We start from the raw sequence: 22705 nt of genomic DNA, 5'->3' as shown, positions 1-22705 counted from the left end.
AGAGTACTTTAGGGGTCGTTTGGTATGGTATATAAGACTACTTTACATGTTAGTGATCGTTTGGTAGAGTATTAGTTAATGTTGGAATTAGTCTTGATGTGATTAGTTATGCTGAGATTATTTCTTATTTGGTTTGATGAATTAAAAGTTTTGAAAGGGCAGTTATATATATATATTAAAATTATGGTATTACTAATGTCATAATTTGTTATGTATAACAAATAGTATTGAATAGAGTAAGTAAGTAATTATTAATAAAATATGCATTTTTTTCCTAACACATCCTACTAAACGACCCCTTAAATTTCAAATTCCACAACCACATGCTATGCAGTTTATTTCCTTCAATAAAAATATTAAGCCAATCCTAGGAAGTCAGGTTATTAAGGATATTAAAGATAAGATGAAAATATTAAGATTAAATAATTTTCAAAAAATTATATATTATATTTTTTGAAACAAAATAAAAAGTGAAGTGTATTACTATATAAAATGAGAGTGAAGAAGTATATATCTTAAGACAACTCATTTAACTTAGAATTCACATTGTCTAGATTTTAGATTTACCTATGTAAAATACAATGAAACAATAACATCGAGAGTGACTTTGTGGTACTAAGCTATCATGAACAGCATGAAAATCTACTTAATTTGGATCAAAACAAAAGCAACACATAATGTCAAATGCTCGAATATAGTAAGTACTTTACTATGTTAGTTGGACCCTTCTTTTTCTTTTTGCTTCTTTTTTTTTACAATTTAACTTCCAAAAATAGAACAAAGACAACTACGTGAAGACTTAATGATTTATTTAGGGTTTAAATGAAAATCAACTGTGCATATATTCGGTGTATATACGGCAAGAAACTCAATCACCCGAAAATTTTATGAGATAATTAGTCTGTCTATGTCAATGCTAGGTAGAATTACATAGTACATATGTTGGTGGGAATTAATAGATACATAAAAATATCAATGTTCTTTGAAACTGACACCGAATCGAATCTTATTTTTTAAATTTTTCTTTATATAATTAGGTTCTGATATAAATTTATAGCCTTACTGAATTATTATAGTAGGTTCTATGTATCCAATTTAAAATTGGAAAACGCTAATATTTGTGACCTTGGGCTTCAGGTGGATTCAGGAGGAAATGGGGATTAGTGCAAATATACCCGAATTTTGTGCCACCATCAAAGTTATACAAGTAATGTACAAAAATTTGTAAGTTTGCTCGCTTTAGGATCAACTTTCGACTAGCGGGTCTGAAGTTCAAAAAATTCGCCTATGAAATTGCAAACTTTAGACATAAAAATGGATCTGAAATTAGCCTATTCAAAGCCTAACTTCATATAAAATTTCTGAAGTTTGCATATTATTTTTGTCTGAAGTTTTAGCTTGACAGAAACAACTTCCTGACATTTTTATCTGAAGTTCAGTCAATATTATTTAGAAATAATTTGTTCTTACTTCAGACGTTTATGTATGAAGTTAAGCTTGTCAAAGCCTAACTTCAGAAGTTATCATAGGAGCAAAACAAAGAAAGGAAGATTATGATAAAAACAAAAACCTTATCACAAATTCAACAGATGTTTTCTTCTTCTTCTTCTTCCTCATTCTTTATATTATTGTGATATTTGAATCAAATATCAAGTCTACATTTTATCCAAAAACTCTCATGATGCTACAGGTTATCTTTTCATATTTATGTCTTTTGAACTTGGAAATTTCCGATTAGCACTCCGTTATCGTTCTAATATAACTATTTTTTTTTTGTTGCTAAAGAGTGTGTTGGGAGTTTCAAGCAAGATTTTGAGCCATAGATTGTGCCCTGATTAACTTTTATAAAAACCAATGCAACAGATATAAAAAACAAAAACTGCAGATTGCTAAATGGCACATTTGGTCAAGGTTACAGCAAAGACTACAGATATGTTACATAGGTTGCATAAACAGCTCAACCACTCTTTTACCATCTTCCTCTTCCTGAAGATAGTAAGAGATTACAGAATTGTGATATAAGGGTCTCAGCTGACAACTACAAACAAAAATATACTGAAAAAATGCTATCGCCTAACCCTCTCGGACGATTCTTCTCATGCCTTCGTTCTCTTTAGTCAAAAGATCAACACGCGATTGAAGAAGGTTGATCATGGCTTGGGCTCTCATCACTTCAATCTTCAGTGTCTCCCTCTCCATAGAGACATTTAGGATCCCATTCTCTAAATTACTAATAAACTTCAAGTAGCCCGGAGGCACGGATTTTTCAAGATTGGAGGAATCAAAAGTAGGGGGATTAGAGGGCTGGCCTTCCTTAGTTTCAAGAGACTCTAACAAGGGGAATCCTAAGAGAGTAGGGGAGCAATTTGTTTTCGTCATCATCGTAGTTGGTAGATCCTGGCTAGTAATAGTTGAATCTTCAGAACCATTTGCACGGCTAGAGCTTGGATCGTCATGCTTGGATCTCTTACTTTGGCTTAAAGAGAGAAGTTCAGCATCTTCTGAGCTCTCCCTCTTGCAAACAAATGGAAGACTTTGGGGTTCAATCAGGTTTTCAATATAGCGAGGAGCCTTGCGTAGAGCATCCTGTTGTCAAAAGTTAACAGTTAGCGGCGAGCAAAGTAAATCTCAAACTGGAAAAAGTTAAGCATGCCCCAGGGTTTATCGAATGAGAAATGCTCAAAACTATATGGGACATATAAACTTCAAGTTTATAAATGTACACATGCTAATGAATGTGACAACTAAAAGGAAGAGAAGGGCATGAAGTTTTGCAGCTAAATGCATAAACTTCTTTTTAATTGCAAAAGACAGTCAAGGTGAAATCCCAATAAAAACAAAGTAAAAATTGTGAGAGCACTAGAAAATGATCAGCTATATTTCTCAAGAATAATATGTTTCACATTCTAGTAGAGAATTCGAGTATTCAACAAGATTGAAATCCAGAGAATAATAATCAGCAGTGTCTTCAAGAGCTTTCACTCGTCACATAAAATCTTCACCATTTCAAGTTAGCTTGCCAGTTACTTCTGAGAATCAAGAACAGCACTATCACCAAGGAGTTTTTTCCCCTACTGATGCGTACTAAGACAGACCTATACAACTTGCTGAATTAAAGTCCACTTTGCCAAAATTTTCAATCTAGGGGTGGTTTTGAGAGCTTATTTCTGTAGCTTCACGATCAACATTACAATTTACAAGCAACATTGCACCTACAATTCCTAGAATCTCACCCGACAAGCTGATGTCCAAGATAGCTGGAGATCCACCTTTATAAAACACACTATAGTTAAGATTTGAACTTTGTGTCTTGGAGTAGTCATGGTTGTGGGGATGAAGCAGTTATTGACAAAGACGTAAATTGCTTGTTGTGATGTTCAAATTCAATTAAAAGGCTAAAGGAAGTAGCTTTTCAATTGGAATATAATGACATGTCAACGTGAACATGGGGTTTATAAGGAAGGTAGGTGGAACACGATGCTAAACCGTTAAGTGCTCTAGCAAACCACCACATTAACAGAAATCATTTTTCATTTTATTCAATTTTCCCAGAACAATTCCAATAAATAATACATAGATAGAGCAACATTGAGAGAAAGAAGAGCATCAACAAAACAGCAAAATGCTGCAATTTAGAGCATAAATCTACAAGTAACGACACAGACATTCATACTTTCCGGTCTTGTTACTTCCTTCTAGTTTGTTATTATATATGGTACTTAGCAACCACGTCCATTGTTTTTGATAATTGCTACTGGAAATTGTTGCTCCCTGATTGTTACTATTTGATGCTACTCTTTCTCCCCTTTTACCGGAAATTGTTGCTCCCTGATTGTTACTAACTGATGCTACATTTTCTCCTCTTTTTCCTTATCGTCTTTTGTCTCCCTCTTCTTTCTTTCTCCCCCCTCTTTCTTCTTCTTCTTCTTCTTCCCTTTTCTTCCTTTCCATCTTTTCTTGAGCCGATGGTCTATCGGAAACCGCCTCTCTATCTCTCCAGGTAGGGGTAAGGTCTGCGTACACACTACCCTTTCCAGACCCCACCCGTGGGATTATACTGGGTATGTTGTTGTTGTTGTTGTTGTTTGATTCCTTATCGACATTGATGGTAAAACCAAATTCTAAACCGTTATCTACAACTAAGTAACTAACAAATATAGCAAAAGTTTGCAAAACAAGGAGAAAGCAGAGCAAAGACAAAATAGATAAGAGTTTCCAATTAAGAAAAAAAGAGTAACGACAAAATAGCAAAGTTTGCAACTAAGAGCATTATATCTACACTGACAACATTGGCATTCATACTGTACTATTCTGCTTTGTTCTCTTGATTCCTTATCGACATTGATGGTAAAACAAGATTCTAAACCGTTATCTACAACTAACAAATATAGCAAAAAGTTTGCAATACAAGGAGAAAGAAGAGCAAATACAAAAATTAGAAAAGAGTTTCCAACTAAGAAAAGAAGAGTAACGACTAAATAACAAAGTACGCAATTAATAGCATTATATCTACACCGACAACATAGGCATTCATACTTTCTTGTTTTTGTTCTTCTGATCCTTATCAACAGCAACGGTAAAACAAGTGGCAATAGACATTCATTCATTTAAGTGGAAAGTTTCAGCAATCTAACAGGTCTGTACTGAAAAGGAAACAGTACCTGGTCAAGGTCATTGCCCGCAACTCGTGCTTCATCACCATTCGCCACATCATCCTCTGCCTCTCCTCCAGGAATCACGGCTATATCATCATCCCATTCCTCCTCAACGAATGGTGCATATCTGTCACCATTTGGCGGTCCTAAACCACTTTTTTGAAAGATTCTACAGAGCACAAAGGAATCCTATGTCCTCGCACACCAACAGAAAGAGATTCTTTTAAGATTCAAAACTCAATATGGAAAGTAGCTAAGTTCACAAAAAAAGCTAGTTCACACCTGCACGATCCCAGCCTTCTCCAATTCTTCGTCTGCAAGCCTGTACTCATGCATTACCCAATTTGTTCTCTGGCCATCAGGAGCTCGACCACTATGGAAAACAAGTGTTTTCTTCATTCCAATGGTCTGAGACTTATGGCGAACAAAACGATCTTTCCCAGTAGCTTTCCAGTAGCCTTGGCCAGTGGCTCGGTTAAGTCGAGAACCGTTACCATACTTCTTATCCACAGGGCTGAAAAAGTACCACTCTAGATCTCTGCTCTTCAGCGATGAATATTCTGCACCGTATATGACAAGGCCATTCATAAAAGTGGCTGCCAAATTCAGGGAAAAGGGGGAGGTGGATTCATAACACGACAAACTAATTACTAGCCAGTGACGTGGCTAAGTGTGTTAAAGGAGGTTCAAAATTGAATCCCTTCGTCCGAAAGTTACATAGTACAAATAGGGTAACAAAAAATTAAATGCATTCACTCAGTATGAAAATTTGTATGTTTTTGAATCCCCTCGTTAGAATTCCTGGCTACGCCACTATTACTAGCCCAAAGACATACAGAAGAATGACTAATACAACAGCCCAGCTAGGAGGCGATCTGAACCCCCTTCATCGGAAAATTAAGATCAATTTATTTTTTTATGTACATATATAGATATTGAATCCTTTGACACAACCAAAGAGTTAATTCCCTTAGTGAAAAATCCTGGCTCTGCTGACAAAAAGAGATGTTATTCATATAGAAGAGCAGCATTGCAGTTTTCAATAAACCTGGAAATGTCAGAAACACACTAATATTCCGAATGAAATAATTAAACCTGAAAACTCAATCAAACCAAACCAAAAATAAATAAATAAATATTAAAAAGAAGTCACGAAATTAAAACAGATAAAAAAGCGTTATAAACAAAGAAATCATAACATAAAAGAAAACCGGACACAAAATAACGACATAAATCAACAAAAAAGGAATTGAATTGAACCTGCGAGCTCCCAAGGTTCAGATTTGTAAACATCAATTTCAGTAACAGCCTGAAACCTGAATGGCTTCCCACATGCCTTTCGCCTCAGATAGTACCTCACTAATTCCTCGTCCGTCGGATGGAACCTGAACCCCGGCGCCAAAGACGTCGGCGCCGGTGCCGGAGCGGCCACCGTTACAGCCCCTGCCGCCGCCGCCACCACCAGTGACCCTTCTTGCTCCATTTCTTAGCCTCAAAATTAAAAAGAAAACAAAACTAGACACACCCAGAAAGCCAAGAATGTAAAAATGAGATTTTTTAAGAATACCCAATACAGAAACAAATAGATAGATATTAGAATTGAGAAGATTGGAAGTGAAGTAAAGTGAAAATGGGGGAAATTGAGATAGCCTGTGGGTGAAGGAAAGGGAAGAGAGTAGAGACTTGTTTAACACGGAAATCGAAAATCTAAGAAAGATAAGCCATTCATGGGGGACAAAAGTGACCTGTGGATATGTACTTAGGTGGCGTTACCTGTCAAAACTAAGGAACACTATTTTTTTTTGTTGAAAATGTAAACATTACTTTAGGGATGTTTTCATTTTTTTTTTTAATGAATATATTGAATTTGTTGTTTTTTAGTCGTTACTAATATTAATTCGCACCAAGTAAATTTACTATGGCATATTTTTTAATTGACTATATGTAAATATTTTTCCTTTAAAGTAAGTTATTTTCTACAACTGGAAAATCTTCCAAAATATCATAGAAATTATGTTATATAATATTATATAAATTCAACGAATTTAGACATAATTTTAACGTATGTGTAAATATTTTTCCTTTTTGTAAAGAAATCTTAGTCCACATTACATTTAAAGTAAGTAATTTTTGTACAATAATTAATTGCAAAATTGTATTCGTTTGTTGTATATTGTTTACTTTCACCCATTTTCAAATTTGTCTTAATTTTCTTTAAATATCTCCTTGAGATAACTTGAATACAATAAAAGGATTTGAAACAAAAAATAGGGGATTTTTACACAAATAGCTTGCCACATTCACTGTTTACTTTTTTTTAGTCATATACATAGATTTTACATTGATTATATACAACTATACACATATAATACATAAACTATGCATATATTATACCTCCACCGGCTATTTTTAGTGTAAATGGTTGGCAGTGGCAGAGACAGAATTTTCGCTAAGGAGGTTCAAAAAAGAGAAAAGTTAAAAAGGTTGTAGCTAGAGAAAATAGAACCAATGACCTTACAAAGATTTTGAACCCCCTTGACCACTAAGCTATGCTTTTGGGCTATGTCAAGGGGTTTCAAAATATAATATATAGAGGTAAAAAACATATTTTGCCTTATATATACAGTGTATTTTTCGACGAAGGGGGTTCCCGTGAACACCCTTCCGCCCCCCCTAAATCCGCCCCTGGTGGTTGGGTGGGCGACTAATTGGGTTAATTTTTCTTTTGAATATAGGGAGTAGATTATTTAAAAATTCCGAAAGAAGTAAGATGAATAATTAATACAAAGTGGAAAATATATTGTTCAATGGAAATTAACGTCATGATATCTTTGGTCATTGGAAAACAATTTTTCTCACATAAGCCAAACCCCATTACCTAAAGGAAAAAAACTTTTTAAAGCTAGATTTTTTGTATCCATCGTAACTGAAAATGACATTAATATGCAAGTTTTTCTTTACTTTTACGTCGTCTTTTTCCTTTATATTTCTTTACGTGGTGCATGGCTTGGATCACAAGTTGACCAAAATGCAAAAAACATTAAATACAGGTTTATATTTTATATTTTTTGAGGATAAGAATAAAATAAATGCAAACTAATCTGAGTAGTTAAAGAAGTGAGTGTAAATGAGGTATGAAATAAAGGGCACCAATGCGTATTCAAAGTAAAGAAGTACAAGCAAAGCAATCTCTATTGCCCGTTCCTTAAGAAACCTTTAATTCATGACTTTTTTTCTCTCTTTATTTTTGGCTCGCCACCCGTTAGAATATATATATATATATATATATATATATATATATATAAAAATCACATTATTTATAAGAATAACTATAAATAATTTTTTATAATTATTAATTACCTGATAAAAATGATAACTAGCTGACTATGACATGTTAGGCTTTTCTAAGGTTGTAAAATCTTTATACTTCAAATATATTTTCGATTTTTTCTATTTTTATAATAAATTAAAATTGATAACAAATACAATTTTCCAATAAACTTAAAATAATCTTTTTTTGACGAAATAGAATGTTCTTTGTTCATGTTGGATTACTACGTGAAGAAAAGATATTAAAATAAGAGATGTAACAAGTAATCTAGCAATCTTATTATTTGATTCATTAGTTTGGCTTTATTTATTAATGTGTTTTTTTTTTTACCATATAGATATTTAATATTTCCTTGACCCCGAGAAAAGCCAAAAGATTATAACAATAGTTATTGGGCTAATAGCATGTTTGGCCAAGCTTCTCAGCATGCCAAAAATATATATTTTTTTTAAAAGTGCTTTTTCCCTCAATTTGAGGTGTTTGGCCAAATTTTTTTTTTAAAAAAAAAAAAAAAATACTTTTGGCTAGAAGCAGAATCAGTTTTGAAGAAGCAGAAAAATAGCTTCTCCCCAGAAGCAGAAGCAATTTTGACTTTTCTTCCTATAAAAAATACCCTTTACAAAATATTATATATACCAAAATAATCTTACTTATTTTAAATTATTAAGTAATATAAAATAACTTTTGGGATGAACTTTCATATTTATTGGATGATTTTTGATATATTTAAATTATCTTGAAAGAATAAAGTACTTTTCAATTTTATTTTTATATTTTACTTAAATAAAATAAAAAACTTAATTATTATCTTTAATAATAGAAATTTTTAATTATTTATCTACTTATATAACATTAACTATTAAGCAAATCTCTTCATGTCCTTATTTGTAATTTGACACATAAAAGTACTTTTTGAAAAGCTTGGCCAAACAAAAATTATTGTTCAAAAGTGCTTTTCAAATTGATTAGCCAAACACAAACTGCTTTTCTCCAATTTTTTTTTTTGAAAATCACTTTTGAAAAAAAACACTTCTCAAAATAAGCTGACTTTTCCAGCTTGGCCAAACGGGCTATAAAACGGCCAATGATGCTCTTACACGCAGGGGCAGCTCAAGGCCTAAAACCAAAATTCATTCGAAGGCCTTAAATTTAAAAAATAAAAAATATCTTTTTCCAAAAAAAAAAAAAATCTATTCTTCTAGCTTTGTTGAGATGCAAAATTTTTAATAATTCTATTTATTATCATTTTTTTCTAATAATTCTTTTCGAATAATAATATAGCCAACTCATTTAATTTTTCTTGAGAGTTATTGATCTTACGCAAGATTTTATCAATTTTAATTTTAAAAAACCTCTTTCTGCTGTGGCAACTACTATAGAAAATATTAACATTTTAAAAAAAGAAATATAAATATTTGAAAAAGAATTAAATCTTTTTAATTGATTGAATATGTCGCTTAGAGTATTATTTTCTACTTTAACTATTTTTTAAATATTTTTAATTTAAAAAATAAGTCTAAACCATCAATATTAGAGTGACTATTATATTTTACGGAATATTCAAGATTAAGACATTATTTTTTTAAATTCACATCACCTATTGATCTAAAATTTTTACCGTTAAAACTTTTTGAACTTTTAAATTCTTGGAGAAAAAAAGTAAGAAAAAATTAAAGAGAAAGTATGTAATCTGCTAGGAGAAAAGAAAAGAGAAATTGTGACTTGGACAAAATAAGAAAGTGTAAAAATTTACAACTATTCATATATCCCATAATAATCATTCTAGTATTGATGATTTATTCACAAATATAACAAAATTATCTTTCCTTTTATATGAAAAAATACTTTTCTACTCAAAGTACTCAATATTGTTTTTTAAAAAATCTATAAATTTATTATTATAAAAAATGGGTGCCTTACTTGCTTCACCAGGGAGCCGACACTGCTTACACAGTGTGATATTGTGCACTTTGAATCAAGCTAATACAGTTTTTCTTAAAAGACCTCATACTATTAAGAGATCTCTATAGTTATATGTAAGCTCTCAATCTTTTCAGCTATCAATATGAGATTTTGTTCGCACACCCAATAATATTTTTATTGTAGAACAGCTGCCTAATTTTTAATATTTATTTTTTACTCAACAACTAAATATAAAAAAATTAAAAATAATTTTCATAAAATATGGAGTACGTTTCACAAAAGGTTTTTCTACTATTCCCTTCTTGCTCATGCAAACTTGTTTTTGAAAGTTTGCAGCCTAGTCCCCACCAAATGGAAGATATTTTTGTGTGTTCAAATTCTTAAAATCATAACCACACCGCCCAATTTGATTGGTCCAAATTTTGGTTGCCCTGTCTCTGAAGTAAAACATAAAATACTAATGCTTGCTATTTCTGAAATAAAATAAAAGTTGGATATATAGGGAGGATGGGGATGGTGGTACAAACTTCATGGTATATTCCAGAAGACAAAAGGATACTACAATTACTATTTTTGGAACAAGGGCCACACCTCTGCTCATGGCAGGTAATTATTTAGCTGTGTAACTCAGAATATTAACAAATGTTTGGCGAAACAGGAAAAATTAACTTATTTTTTAGAAGTATTTTTTTAAAAAATATTTTTCGAAAAGGTATTTTTTTTAAAAGTAATTTGTATTTGATTAATTAATTTAAAAATAATTTTGAGCAATAATTTATGTTTGGTCAAACTTTTTAAAAAGAGTTTTTAAGTATCAAATTACGAATAATGACATGAAGAGATGTACTTAATAGTTAATATTATATAAGTAAATAAATAATCATCAAAATTTATTATTAAAGACGATAATTTTTTTATTAAGTAAAATATAAAAATAAATTTGAAAAGTATTTTATTCTTTCAAGATGATTTAAATATATCAAAAGATCACTCAACAAATATGAAAATTCAACCCAAAAGTCATTATATATTTTGTGAAGGGTATATTTGGTAGAAAAAAAAAATTCAAAATTGCTTTTGCTTTGGGGGAGAAACTACTTTTTCTGCTTGTCCTCAAAAGTACTCCCCTCCCCTCTCCAAAAAACAAAGTTTGGCCAAACACCTTAAGTTAAGAAAATAGCATTTTTTTATTATAGAAAATAACACTTTTGGCCTTCAAAGAAGCTTGGCCAAATAGGCTATAAATCTCTTCGAATCTTTCTTATATAGCTATATCATCACAAAAGGATTATTAAAGTTACATAAAATGATTTTTTTCGGGAGCATTTGCATATATAATCAATTATGGGATCGCCATTGAACTTATATCTACTTTGTATAAAAAAATTGTATGTCTACTTACTTTAGGATCAACTTCAAACGTATCGGATCTGAACTTAACGAAAAAAAATTAGTTTAAAAAAAATTAACATGGCATAACTAACTTATACGCTATATTTACTATAAATAAATACAATTTAAAATGATTATCATACGTAGCTATCTTTTGGATTTTATATCAAATAGCCTATCTAAGAAAGATTTCTAACCCTAACCACCATCTCTCCCCTTCCTTACCTCTATCATGCCGTCCCCTCTCTATCCATTGCTTCAAATTTATGACTTCTGGCGTAAGCCTCACTCTCACACGCACTTCCCTAATATAAATTCATGTATCCAATTGATTAAACTCTTAATTCATTTCCTCGACTTTCTAAATTCATGCGTTTCAGTGAGCTATGACAACCCTTTCTCTATTCTATTTTTTAAAGTGTGTCTAATTTGGGGTTTTAGTGGTGGCTTGTTTATGGCAGAGGACGACGACCATGGTTTTTCCTATCTCTTTTCCCTTTTCTACCTCTTTTCGTCTTCTTCTTTTCGCATATCTGTGTCGTCTTCTCCATTGATACAATTTTTTCATTAAAATTGTATTCATGGATACAATTATTATGTATGAACGAATTCATTTGATATAGTTTATGTACAGTGTACAATATATTTTTTATTGTTTGTATACTTGTATACATTCATATGTTTTTGTATTTCGCCTTGTGTATTCGTTACGTGAAGGAATACTTGTAACGATCCGACTAGTCGTTTCGAGCATTTACGCTCCTTTCAGCTAATTGAAGTCTCGAGTAGGTTTATATAATGTATTATGACGTGTGTAAATTTTCGGTTTTGGTTTTCAGGTGTTGCAGAATTAGTTCGGAAGGATGAATTTCATGTTTGAAGTTTTAAATTGGAAGAGTTGACGAAGTTTGACTTTTTAGTATTCGACCTCGGATTGGAGTTTTGATGATTCCGTTAGGTCCGGATGGTGATTTTAGACTTGGGCGTATGCCCGAAATTTCATTTGGATATTTCTAGAAGGTTTCAGCACTAATCGATGAAAGTTAAAAATTTGAAGGTTTGAAATGTTCACAAATTTGACCGGGAGTTGACTTTTATGATATTGGACTCGGATTGTGTTTCCAGAAATTTTAGTAGCTTCTTTATGTCATTTATGACTTGTACGCAAAATTTGAGTTCATTCCGAGTTGATTTGATATGTTTCGGCACGAGATTTGGAAATTAAAAATTTAAATTTCATTAAATTTGCATTGAGGTGAGATTCGTCGTTTCGATGTTGTTATGCATGATTTGAGGTCTCGATTAAGTCCGTATTATGTTATGGTACTTGTTGGTATGTTCGGTCGAGATCCCGAGTTGCCAGGGTGAGTTACTGACGTGTTTCGGATCGTTTTCATTCATGTGTGATAATTGACCTTCGCTGGACCTGGTGTGACCACACCTGCAGAATATTGGGCACAAGTGAGGAGCCGCAAATGCGGTCATGTGAACGCAGAAGCGAAGTGAAGCTGGAGCAGGACTTTCACAGAAGCGGGGAAATGAACCGCATCTGCGGTAGCACAGACACGGAAGGAGTGATCGCAGAAGCGGTGATGTGTGCAGAAGCCCAGCGTGTGTCGCACCTGTGCTTGCGCAGAAGCGGGCCCTATTGTGCGGAAGGACGGAGTTCTAGTGCTTTCCTCAGAACCGGAGGTTTGTCGCAAAAGCGACGCCGCAGAAGCGGCCCTTTTGTTCGCAAAAGAGAAGATGGGTAGACAGAAGCTATATTTCAAGGTCTTTGGTTCTTTTTCTCATTTTCGGATTTTGGAATTCGGTTTGGGCGACTTTGGAGAGGAATGTCACCACAAGACTTGAGGTAAGTATTTTTGACTCGATTGTGAATATATTTCATGAATTAATCTTCTTTTTCGGCGTTGGATTATTGATTTTTGAAGAGAAATCGGAGGAATTGTCTATAGTTTCATAAAATAAATTTTCTAGATTTGAATGTCGATTCGAAGTTGGATTTGAGTGAAATTAAAATGGTTAGACTCGTAATTGAACAGGTTATTTGATTTTATGAGTTCCGTCGGGTTACGAGAAGTGGGTCCCACTGTTGACTTTTCTAGCGGAGTTGGAAATTTTTATAAATAAATTATAAACATTGGACTATATTTTTATTAATTTGTACATTGTTTGACTAGTTTCGGGTCGTTTGGCTTGAATTGAGGAGATAAGAAGACGTGCAGAGGTTGATAAATGCGAAATGAAATTCCCGGAGCATTGTTTAGCTTGCTCGACATTGGATTCGGCTTGTTCGAGATAAGTAACATTTCAAAACTTGGTGCTGAGGGTATGAACCCCTGAATATACGTGTTATGTGATTGGTTTGGAGGTGACACACATGCTAAGTGACGAGCGTGTGGGCGTGTACCGTAAAAATTTTGACTCAATTGATTTCGTGAAACTGTGTAGTCAAATAATCTTGGCATTATCCATGTACTTTCATGTATTAAAGAAATTGAGCTGAAACTCATGTAAAACAATTCATGCTAAGGCTATATACCGATATTATTGAGACCCACAGAGGACGTATTGCTGTTGAATTATTTGTTTAAATTGTAATTTCATACTCAGTCATGTTCATTCTTTTCATATTATATCTCAGTCTCTGTTGCTAATTATTGATACATCATACCATCATTTTGGGCTGATTTTCATGACATATTTGAGCCCGAGAGACTGGAGAGATTGATGATTGAGTGAGGCCGAGGGCCTAATTGTGAGGATATTTATGGGATCGGGCTGCACGTCACAGCAGGCCATATTGGCTTTATACATGTTATTATTATATGGATCGGGCTACACGCCGCAGGAGGCCAGATTGGCTTATTATAGCGCTTGGGCTGAAGGAGCCCCTCCGGAGTCTGCACACCCACAGTGAGTGTAGGTACCTACTGAGTGCGAGTGCGAGTGCGAGTGCGAGTGCCGAGTGATTTGGGAGGATTGAGTGACTGTGAGGATTGAGTAACCGGGAGGACTGAGTGAATTGATACTCTAAGAGTATGCATATGGTTGTATCACTGTATTGCATTGCATTTGACATGCACACTTGACATACATGCATAAAGATGCATTTTTCCTCATACGATTTGATAATGAAATTTCTTATTGTGGAAGAAAATATTTGGGAAAAATTATAGTTTTCAAAATTTCTCATATTTCGGTGATTTCGGCAAAAGATTTGAATTTTACTGTTATACTTGAAAAGTAAATATCTATTTTCCGGAACTGTGAATGAGCTGAGCACTTTATTGTTGAGTTACTATTTGTGTTACTTTCATTATATTATTATGAATTGTTGCTAGTTATTGGCATTGGACTCTGACCTTTGTCCCAGCTCGTCACTACTTTTAACCTAAGGTTAGATTTGTTGCTTATTGAGTACATGAGGTCGGTTGTACTCATACTACACTTGTGCACCTTGCGTCCAGATTTCAGATGTTGATACTGCTGTGTATGGCGGGAGCGGGCATTGAAGATGTACCTGCGATCCAGTCATAGCTTCCTCTTGTTCATGGTAGCTTTAGAAATTTTAATTTGTTCATGTATATTTCAAACAAATGATGTATTTTATTCATACCAGCTTTGCAAATTCAAAATCTTAGAAGCTCATGATTTGTACTACCAGTCCTTGGGAAGTGTATAAAGGTTCAGTTATTTTATTATTTATTTATCTCATTAAATTGGATAGTTGTTAATTAGCTTACCCAGCGGGTTGGGTTAGGTGCCATCACGACTAGTTGGATTTTTGGTCGTGACAAGTTGGTATCAGAGCTCTAGGTTCATAGGTTCTACAAGTAATGAGCAAGTGTCTAGTAGAGTCTTGCGGATTTGTATGATGACATTCATACCTATCTTCGAGAGGCTACAAGGCATTTAGGATAAGCTTCCCATCTTTCTTTCTTTATCGTGCGACATTGATTCAGCTTGAAGCGTATCTCTTTGAATTTCTTCCACTCACTCGTATGTGTATGTGAACGCTTGGTGTCAATTGTGCATTGACGGCTTGTGATTATATAAATGAGGTACGGGATGTGTTTTCTGTATTTTGGTGATGGGCCAGTCTGAAGGACTTGAGGCCAGGTTTAGACCGCAGCTTAGGCTCGGTAGTTTCAGTTATGAGAACTTGTACCTTTGGACTTATATGTCCGGTAGTGTCCCTATGAGTCAATTTTGTGGCTCGATGAGCGGTGGAATGGCTATATGATGAGTATGATGTGATTGCGGGATGTGTTCAAATGGTTTGAATGTGACGAGAATAGTTTTCTTGAGATGTAAAAAGGGCCATTGGGTGCTTGATTTCTGTCTTGATGTGACGTACGGTCTCGAGTTGTGAGTGTGTTGAAGGATCTGTCATACTGTTTAATTGGAGCGAAGTAGATTTTCCATATCTTGTTGATGAGCTCAAACTCAGTGAGGTTAAGTGATTACGTAGTAGTTGTAGCTGTAAAATGGTATAGAAAGATGCCAGTTTGAGGCTAAGAAGGTGGGTTATCTCATGCGGAGTAATATACGTAGGTGTGTTCCTTATAATGTTATGTGGAGAGTTTCTTTTCTACCAGCGGGGTATATATGTTGAGATTTGAGTTTGGATTGGTTGAAAAAGTTGACTTGACTGTCACAAAGATGAATGCGAGTTTAGCGGATGATTGAGGTACTGTATGGTATGTGTTGCATGAGCTTATGAAGTACTTGGTTGATTTTCAGTGCGGGATTTTTGGCTGTAATAGAGTATGAGTGTTATGAGTTATCGAGTGTTTTGTTCTATGGCTTTGAGCCAAGTGGGGGAGCCTGCTATTGACAATTTGATCTCATGGTTATGTGTTAAATACTAGTTTTGGGTGTGAGGTATAATTGTGGATCCGTTATAACTTGCAGAGGATGAGATCGAGGATGACTAGAGAAAGAAAATTCCTGGATACAGGTTATATTGCACTTTATGAGTATATGAAAATCATGGGATGAGTGAGTTGTTAATTATGAAGGATGTAGTGCGCACGAAGTATGAATTAGATCGGTGGTGTTAAGGCAGGGTTACTTCTTTGAGTGTTGTTGTGTTAATAGAGTACGTGTCTTTTGGCTCGTTTGGGCGGTGCAATTTGGATTTGAGCAGAGTAGATGACTCTCAAGGAAATTCTAAAGAGTTAAAGATTTATATGTAGCATTTGAGAATTATTCGGATTTGTATGTCGCTAGAATCGGTTATTTACATTGGATGGTACCGGGACTTGCGGTAATTATGTATGACTATGGTTTCAACATTTTAGTATAAAAAAAGGAAAAAAAAGGAACAGTTTTAAATTCACATAAAGTCTTTTCAGAGTGGGTGTCTCGGTTGTGGTATTTATGGGGGTGCTTAGGAAGAATACAACGGCTTATGGGCCTTAGGCCGGTGTGATTTTATGTTAGGATGTCTTGTAGTGAGCTTTGGGTAAGGATCATGGTGTTCTGACAAGGAGAAGTGTCAACTTGAGGGTAATTCAGAAGAAACTCGGAGAAAATAGGACGACTGGGTAGTTGGCTGGATCAATATGGTAATGGTATGCTCGGTTCTTTTGGTTCTTATGATGAGGTGAGGCTTCACGGGTATTTTTTGGCAATACTCTCGGATTTGACAACCTGCGTGGCTTGGTAGAGTTAGGGAGATTCAGCTCTAATATCTTGGTTATGTGCAAATTGGTTTCGAAGAGTTCTCGATAGTTTCTATCACGGTTTGAGACAGATATTTTCTACAGGCGTGAGGAACATGTTGTGTATTGTGATTTCCACCTGGATAGGAGCAAATGGAAGGTTTCTAACTAACCGGGGATGTATTATACTGGTGACTTAGAGTGTTAATGAGGTTCTCGTGTTTTCATGTAATGGCCTAATAGAGGCGGCGCGAGGAATGAGATTGAGATTTGCATACGCAAGTATACGATTCAGTTTTGAAGGGATTTTCATGAATTCTTAGACAACATGGGCGGTTTCATATGACTAGATGAATATTTATCACTACTTGGTATTTCCTGTGATGGGTGCGCATTTCATAAGGTGCACTGTGTTTTGACTTACGGATGTTTCATTGGTATTGCTGTACTCACCTAGTTGATCGACTGCTGATATTCAAATTTTTTCTATGTGGCACGGAAGAATTATAGAAGTATTCCTCGTGGGATGATCGTGCATGAAAGATGTGTTTGTCATTCAAGTGCTAGAGTTGGGATCAGTTATGGTGATTCATGTGTCCTATGAATCTAGAGACTGGGAGTTCTCAGAAGCATATTGTTTCGGGGTTGTGGCCTGTTTGAGGTGAGTATTTTATTTAAACTCAGTGGAGGCACTAGTTGCGTTAATTATTTGTGATAGCTACGCACTATGAATGCGCATATATGTGAGGTATGAGCTCATGTGCGAGCATCGGGGCAAGTATTCATACTCAGAAGAATTCTTAGGCTATGATATGCCTTGAGTTGACTGTTAAGCGTAAAGTTATAATGTTCTCGTATTCGTACCTTTGTTGAGAACTATCTGAGCCATACTTGAGGTTACAAAGAGGCTAATTCCCTGAATAAACTTGGTAGTTACTATTTCTGCGATAACTTGCCGATTTGAGCTGTGATAGCACACTTTGCACATGCCTACACTATGGTGTATTATTTATACTAGTCCAGGAGCATGGGAATCTTATTTCATTTATCACATACATGTGTACTTGTATAGTTGCACCTGTATGATATGCTTGGACTGGAGGCCTGTGATTATGCCAGACGATATATATTATTGGCATGTGAGTTGTCCGTGCGGGTCCAGATATTGATACTATAACATGTGAGTTGTCAGTGAGGTTGATGTTAATGTGAGCTCTAGGAGATCTGGTTACCGTTATTAGATTCGTGTGTCTTGGTTCTACTATGTATGATGAGCTCATAGCATTGCGGTTGTGGTGGTGCTTGTTGAACTTGCGAAACAGTTCTCTTCTTTGAGACATTTTTCCATTTTTGGGTGCACGGATTGTGCAGTTTGTGGCTTGAGTTATATTAGTGTGGCGTGTCTGTGGAATAGTTGTATTTAATAATATAAGGTCACTAAAACTAGAATGGGTACTGTCAGGTTTGATTTCGGCGTGTTTGGAAGAATAATTTTTGAAGTTGGCTTAGATAATTGGCTATGGTCCTTGTCGAACGAGGGAAAGCTCCATGACTTGTTGATCTGATAAGTGGTTATAAGATTCTGCGTGTTTCTTTCATTATCAGTAGTGTACGAAGGTTTTGGAATGAGGTTTTGTTTGACATGAGGTTTATCACCGGTATCAGGTTTGTTTTTAAGCAGCTACAGTGATTAGAAATTATTGCGAGTATGTGAGTTGTGTGGTATACCATGTGATTACATCTTGGGTTATAGCTATGGCTTATTACAGCATGTTCAGACTTATACAATGTGTAGATGTGAGATTCGGTCTTGAAAAGAATTTCGAATGTTAGAGATTGGTATCCAAGGTTTATGAGCTAAGGTTGAATTAAGGATCTTTAGAAAATGTTATTTGGTCAGGCCTATATGGAACAGGGTGACGCGGGATCACCCCGGGTATGTGCGTGGTAAGGTGGCGTAGTGATTTGAAGGCTTAGGAACAACTCTTGGCACGTTCGAAGACGAATATATGTTTAAGTGGGGGAGAATGTAACGACCCGACAAGTCATTTTGAGCATTTACGCTCCTTTCAGCTATTTGAAGTCTTGAGTAGGTTTATATGATGTATTATGACGTGTGTGAATCATTGATTTTGGTTTTTAGGTGTTGCGGAATTAGTTCGGAATGATGAATTTCATGTTTGAAGTTTTAATTGGAAGAGTTGACCAAGTTTGACTTTTTAGTATTCGACCTCGGATAAGAGTTTTGATGATTCTGTTAGGTCCGGATGGTGATTTTGGACTCGAACGTATGCCTGGAATTTCATTTTGGATATTTCTAGAAGGTTTCGGCACTAACCGGCGAAAGTTAAAAATGTGAAGGTTTGAATTATTTATAAGTTTGATCGGGAGTTGACTTTTATGATATCAAACTCGGATAGTATTTCTGGATATTTCAGTAGCTCCGTTCTGTCATTTATGCCTTGTACGCAAAATTTGAGTTCATTTCAAATTGATTTGATATGTTTCGGCATGAGATTTGGAAATTGAAAATTTAAAGTTCATTAAGTTTGAATTGGGGTGCGATTTGTCATTTCGATGTTGTTATGTGTGATTTGAGGCCTCGAGTAAGTCCGTATTATGTTATGGTACTTGTTGGTATGTTTGGTCGAGGTGCCGAGTGGCTCGGGTGAGTTACAGACGTGTGTCAGATTGTTTTCATTCATGTGTGATGGTTGGCCTTTGCTGGACCTGGTGTGACCGCACCTGCGGAATATTAGGCGTAGGTGCAGAGCCGCAAATGTGTCATGTGAACGCAGAAGTGAAGTGAAGTTAGAGCAAGACATCCGCAGAAGCGAGGAAATAAACTGCATCTACGGTAGCTCAGACGCGGAAGGAGTGATCGCAGAAGCGGCGATGTGCGTAGAAGCGCAACGTGTGTCGCACTTGCGCTTGTGCAGAAGCGGGTCCTATTGCGTAGGTGCGGAAGGGCGGAGTTCCAGTGCTTTCCGCATAAGTGGAGGTTTGTCGCAAAAGCGACGCCGTAGAAGTGGCCCTTTTGTTCGCAAAAGCGAAGATGGCTGGGCAGAAGCTATATTTCGAGGTCTTTGGTTCTTTTTCTCATTTTCGGATTTTGGAGCTCTGTTTGGGCGACTTTGGAGAGGAATGTAACCTACGAATTGGGGTAAGTATTCTTGACTCGATTGTGAATATATTTCATGAATTAATCTTCGTTTTCGGCGTTGGATTATTGATTTTTAAAGAGAAATCGGGAGGAATTGTCTATTATTTCATAAAATAAATTTTCGAGATTTGAATGTCGATTCGGAGTTGGATTTGAGTGAAATTAGTATGGTTGGACTCGTAATTGAATGGTTTATCGGATTTTGTGAGGTTTGTCGGGTTTCGAGAAGTGGGCCCCATAGTTGACTTTTTGAGCGGAGTTGGAAATTTTTATAAATTGTTAAATTGTAAGCATTAGAGTATATTTTGATTAATTTGTACATTATTTGACTAGTTTCTGGTCGTTTGGCTTGAATTGAGGAGATAGGAAGGCGTTCAGAGGTTGATACGCGCAGAATTAAATTTTCGGAGCATTGTTTAGCTTGCTCGGCATTTGATTCGGCTTGTTCGAGGTAAGTAACATTTCTAAACTTGGTGTTGACGGTATGAACCCTGAATATACCTGTTATGTGATTGGTTTGGAGGTGATGCACATGCTAGGTGATGGGCGTGAAGGCGTACGCCGTAGAAATTGTGACTCAATTGATTCCGTGGAACTATGTAGTCGAATAATCTTGGCATTATCCATGTATTTTTATGTGCTAAAGAAATTGAGCTAAGACTCATGTAAAAAAAAAAATCATGTTGAGGCTATATGCTAGTATTATTGAGACCCACATAGGTCGTATTGCTATTGAATTATTTGTTTAAATTGTAATTTCATACTCAATTATGTTCATTCATTTCATATCATATCTCAGTCTCTGTTGCTAATTATTGATACATCATACCATCATTTTTGGGCTGATTTTCATGACATTTTGAGCCCGAGAGACTGGAGAGATTGATGACTGAGTGAGGCCGAGGGCCTGATTGTTAGGATATTTATGAGATCGAGCTGTACACCGCAGCAGACCATATTGTCTTTATACACATTATTATTATATGGATCGGGCTGCACGCCATAACAGGCCAGATTGTCGTATTATAGCGCTTGGGCTGAAGGAGCCCCTCCGGAGTCTGCACACCCACAGTGAGCGCATGTACCTACTGAGTGCGAGTGCGAGTGCGAGTGCCAAATGATTTGGGAGGATTGAGTGACTGTGAGGCATGCGTGACTGTAAGGATTGAGTGACTGGGAGGACTGAGTGAATTGATACTCTGAGAGTATGCATATGGTTGTATCACTGTGTTACATTGCATTTGACATGCACATTTGACATACATGCATAGAGATGCATTTTTCCTCATGCCATTTGATAATGAAATTTTTTATTGTGGAAGAAAATTTTTGGGAAAAATTACAGTTTTCAAAATTTCTCATATTTCGGTGATTTCGGCAAAAGATTTAAGTTTTACTGTTATACTTGAAAAGCAAATGCCTATTTTCCGGAACTGTGGACGAGCTGGGCACTTTATTGTTGAGTTACTGTTTGTGTTACTTTCATTATATTGTCATGAATTGTTACTGGTTATTGGTGTTGGACTCTGACTTTTATCCCATCTCGTTACTACTTTCAACCTAAGGTTAGGTTTATTACTTATTGAGTACATTGGGTCGGTTGTACTCATACTACACTTCTGCACCTTGCGTGCAAATTTCGGATGCTAATTTTGCTGTGTATGGCGGGAGCGGGTATTGAAGATGTACCTGCGATCCGATCATAGCTGCCTCTTGTTCATGGTAGCTTTAGAATTTTTAATTTGTTCATGTATATTTCAAACAAATGAAGTATTTTATTCATACCAGTTTTGTAAATTCAAAATCTTAGAAGCTCATGATTTGTACTACCAGTCCTTGGGAAGTGTATAAAGGTTCAGTTATTTTATTATTTATTTATCTCATTAAATTGGATAGTTGTTAATTGGCTTAATTAGCGGGTTAGGTTAGGTGCCATCACGACTAGTTGGATTTTGGGTCGTGACAATACCATTGATACATGTTGTATTAGTTGCACGAACTAATACAGTAGACGCATGCTGTATTTGTTGCGCGAACAAATACAATGAATACAGATGCCTAGTAAGGAAAAATTGGGAATGATAAAAATCGAAACAATAGCTGCGGGTTGTAATTAACTGTGAAACTGTAGTGCTTTTTGAAAATTACTTATAGTTTAAAGTGCAATGCACTTAAGGCCAATTAAGTCTAAAGTACAAAAATTGCACTTAAGATGCACTTAAGGCCACATAGGTCTGAAGTGCGAAGAAGAAGAAGAAGAAGAAGTGCGAAGAAGAAGAAGAGGAGGAGCTCACTACTGTAAAACATCATAAACCACCATAATACATGCTCACAAACATCATATAAATTCACTGTTAGCTTTGTTTTCACATCAACTAAGAAGAAGAAGAAGAAGAAGAAGAAGAAGAAGAAGAAGAAGAAAAAGAAGAAGAAGAAGAAGAGGAGAAGAAAAAGGAGGATCAGGAGGAAAGTTCTTGAAGTTGCCTATCTGTAAATACCCGATCGATTATTTTGAGAATTAACGTCCTGTTCGGAAGCTTAAGGTCTCGAGAAGCTTCGTATTTTGTAT

General features: G+C 35.3%; 1 protein-coding gene across 1 annotated transcript; it reads right to left on the bottom strand.

Moving 5' to 3' along the window:
* Positions 1-1866: 1866 nt before the first annotated feature.
* Positions 1867-6408, bottom strand: LOC104116355 (NAC domain containing protein 50-like). Its single transcript, XM_009627192.4, has 4 exons — positions 5916-6408; positions 4938-5215; positions 4662-4844; positions 1867-2586 (listed from the first exon to the last, which is right to left on the bottom strand). The coding sequence occupies exons 1-4, from the start codon at positions 6136-6138 to the stop codon at positions 2074-2076; spliced, it is 1197 nt and encodes a 398-aa protein (XP_009625487.1). The 5' UTR covers positions 6139-6408; the 3' UTR covers positions 1867-2073.
* Positions 6409-22705: the final 16297 nt, after the last annotated feature.

This window comes from Nicotiana tomentosiformis, chromosome 5 (genome assembly GCF_000390325.3).
Source record: "Nicotiana tomentosiformis chromosome 5, ASM39032v3, whole genome shotgun sequence".
Lineage (NCBI taxonomy): Eukaryota > Viridiplantae > Streptophyta > Magnoliopsida > Solanales > Solanaceae > Nicotiana > Nicotiana tomentosiformis.
The sequence above is the reverse complement of the archived record's forward strand: the minus strand, read 5'-3'. Positions and strand labels throughout refer to the sequence as shown.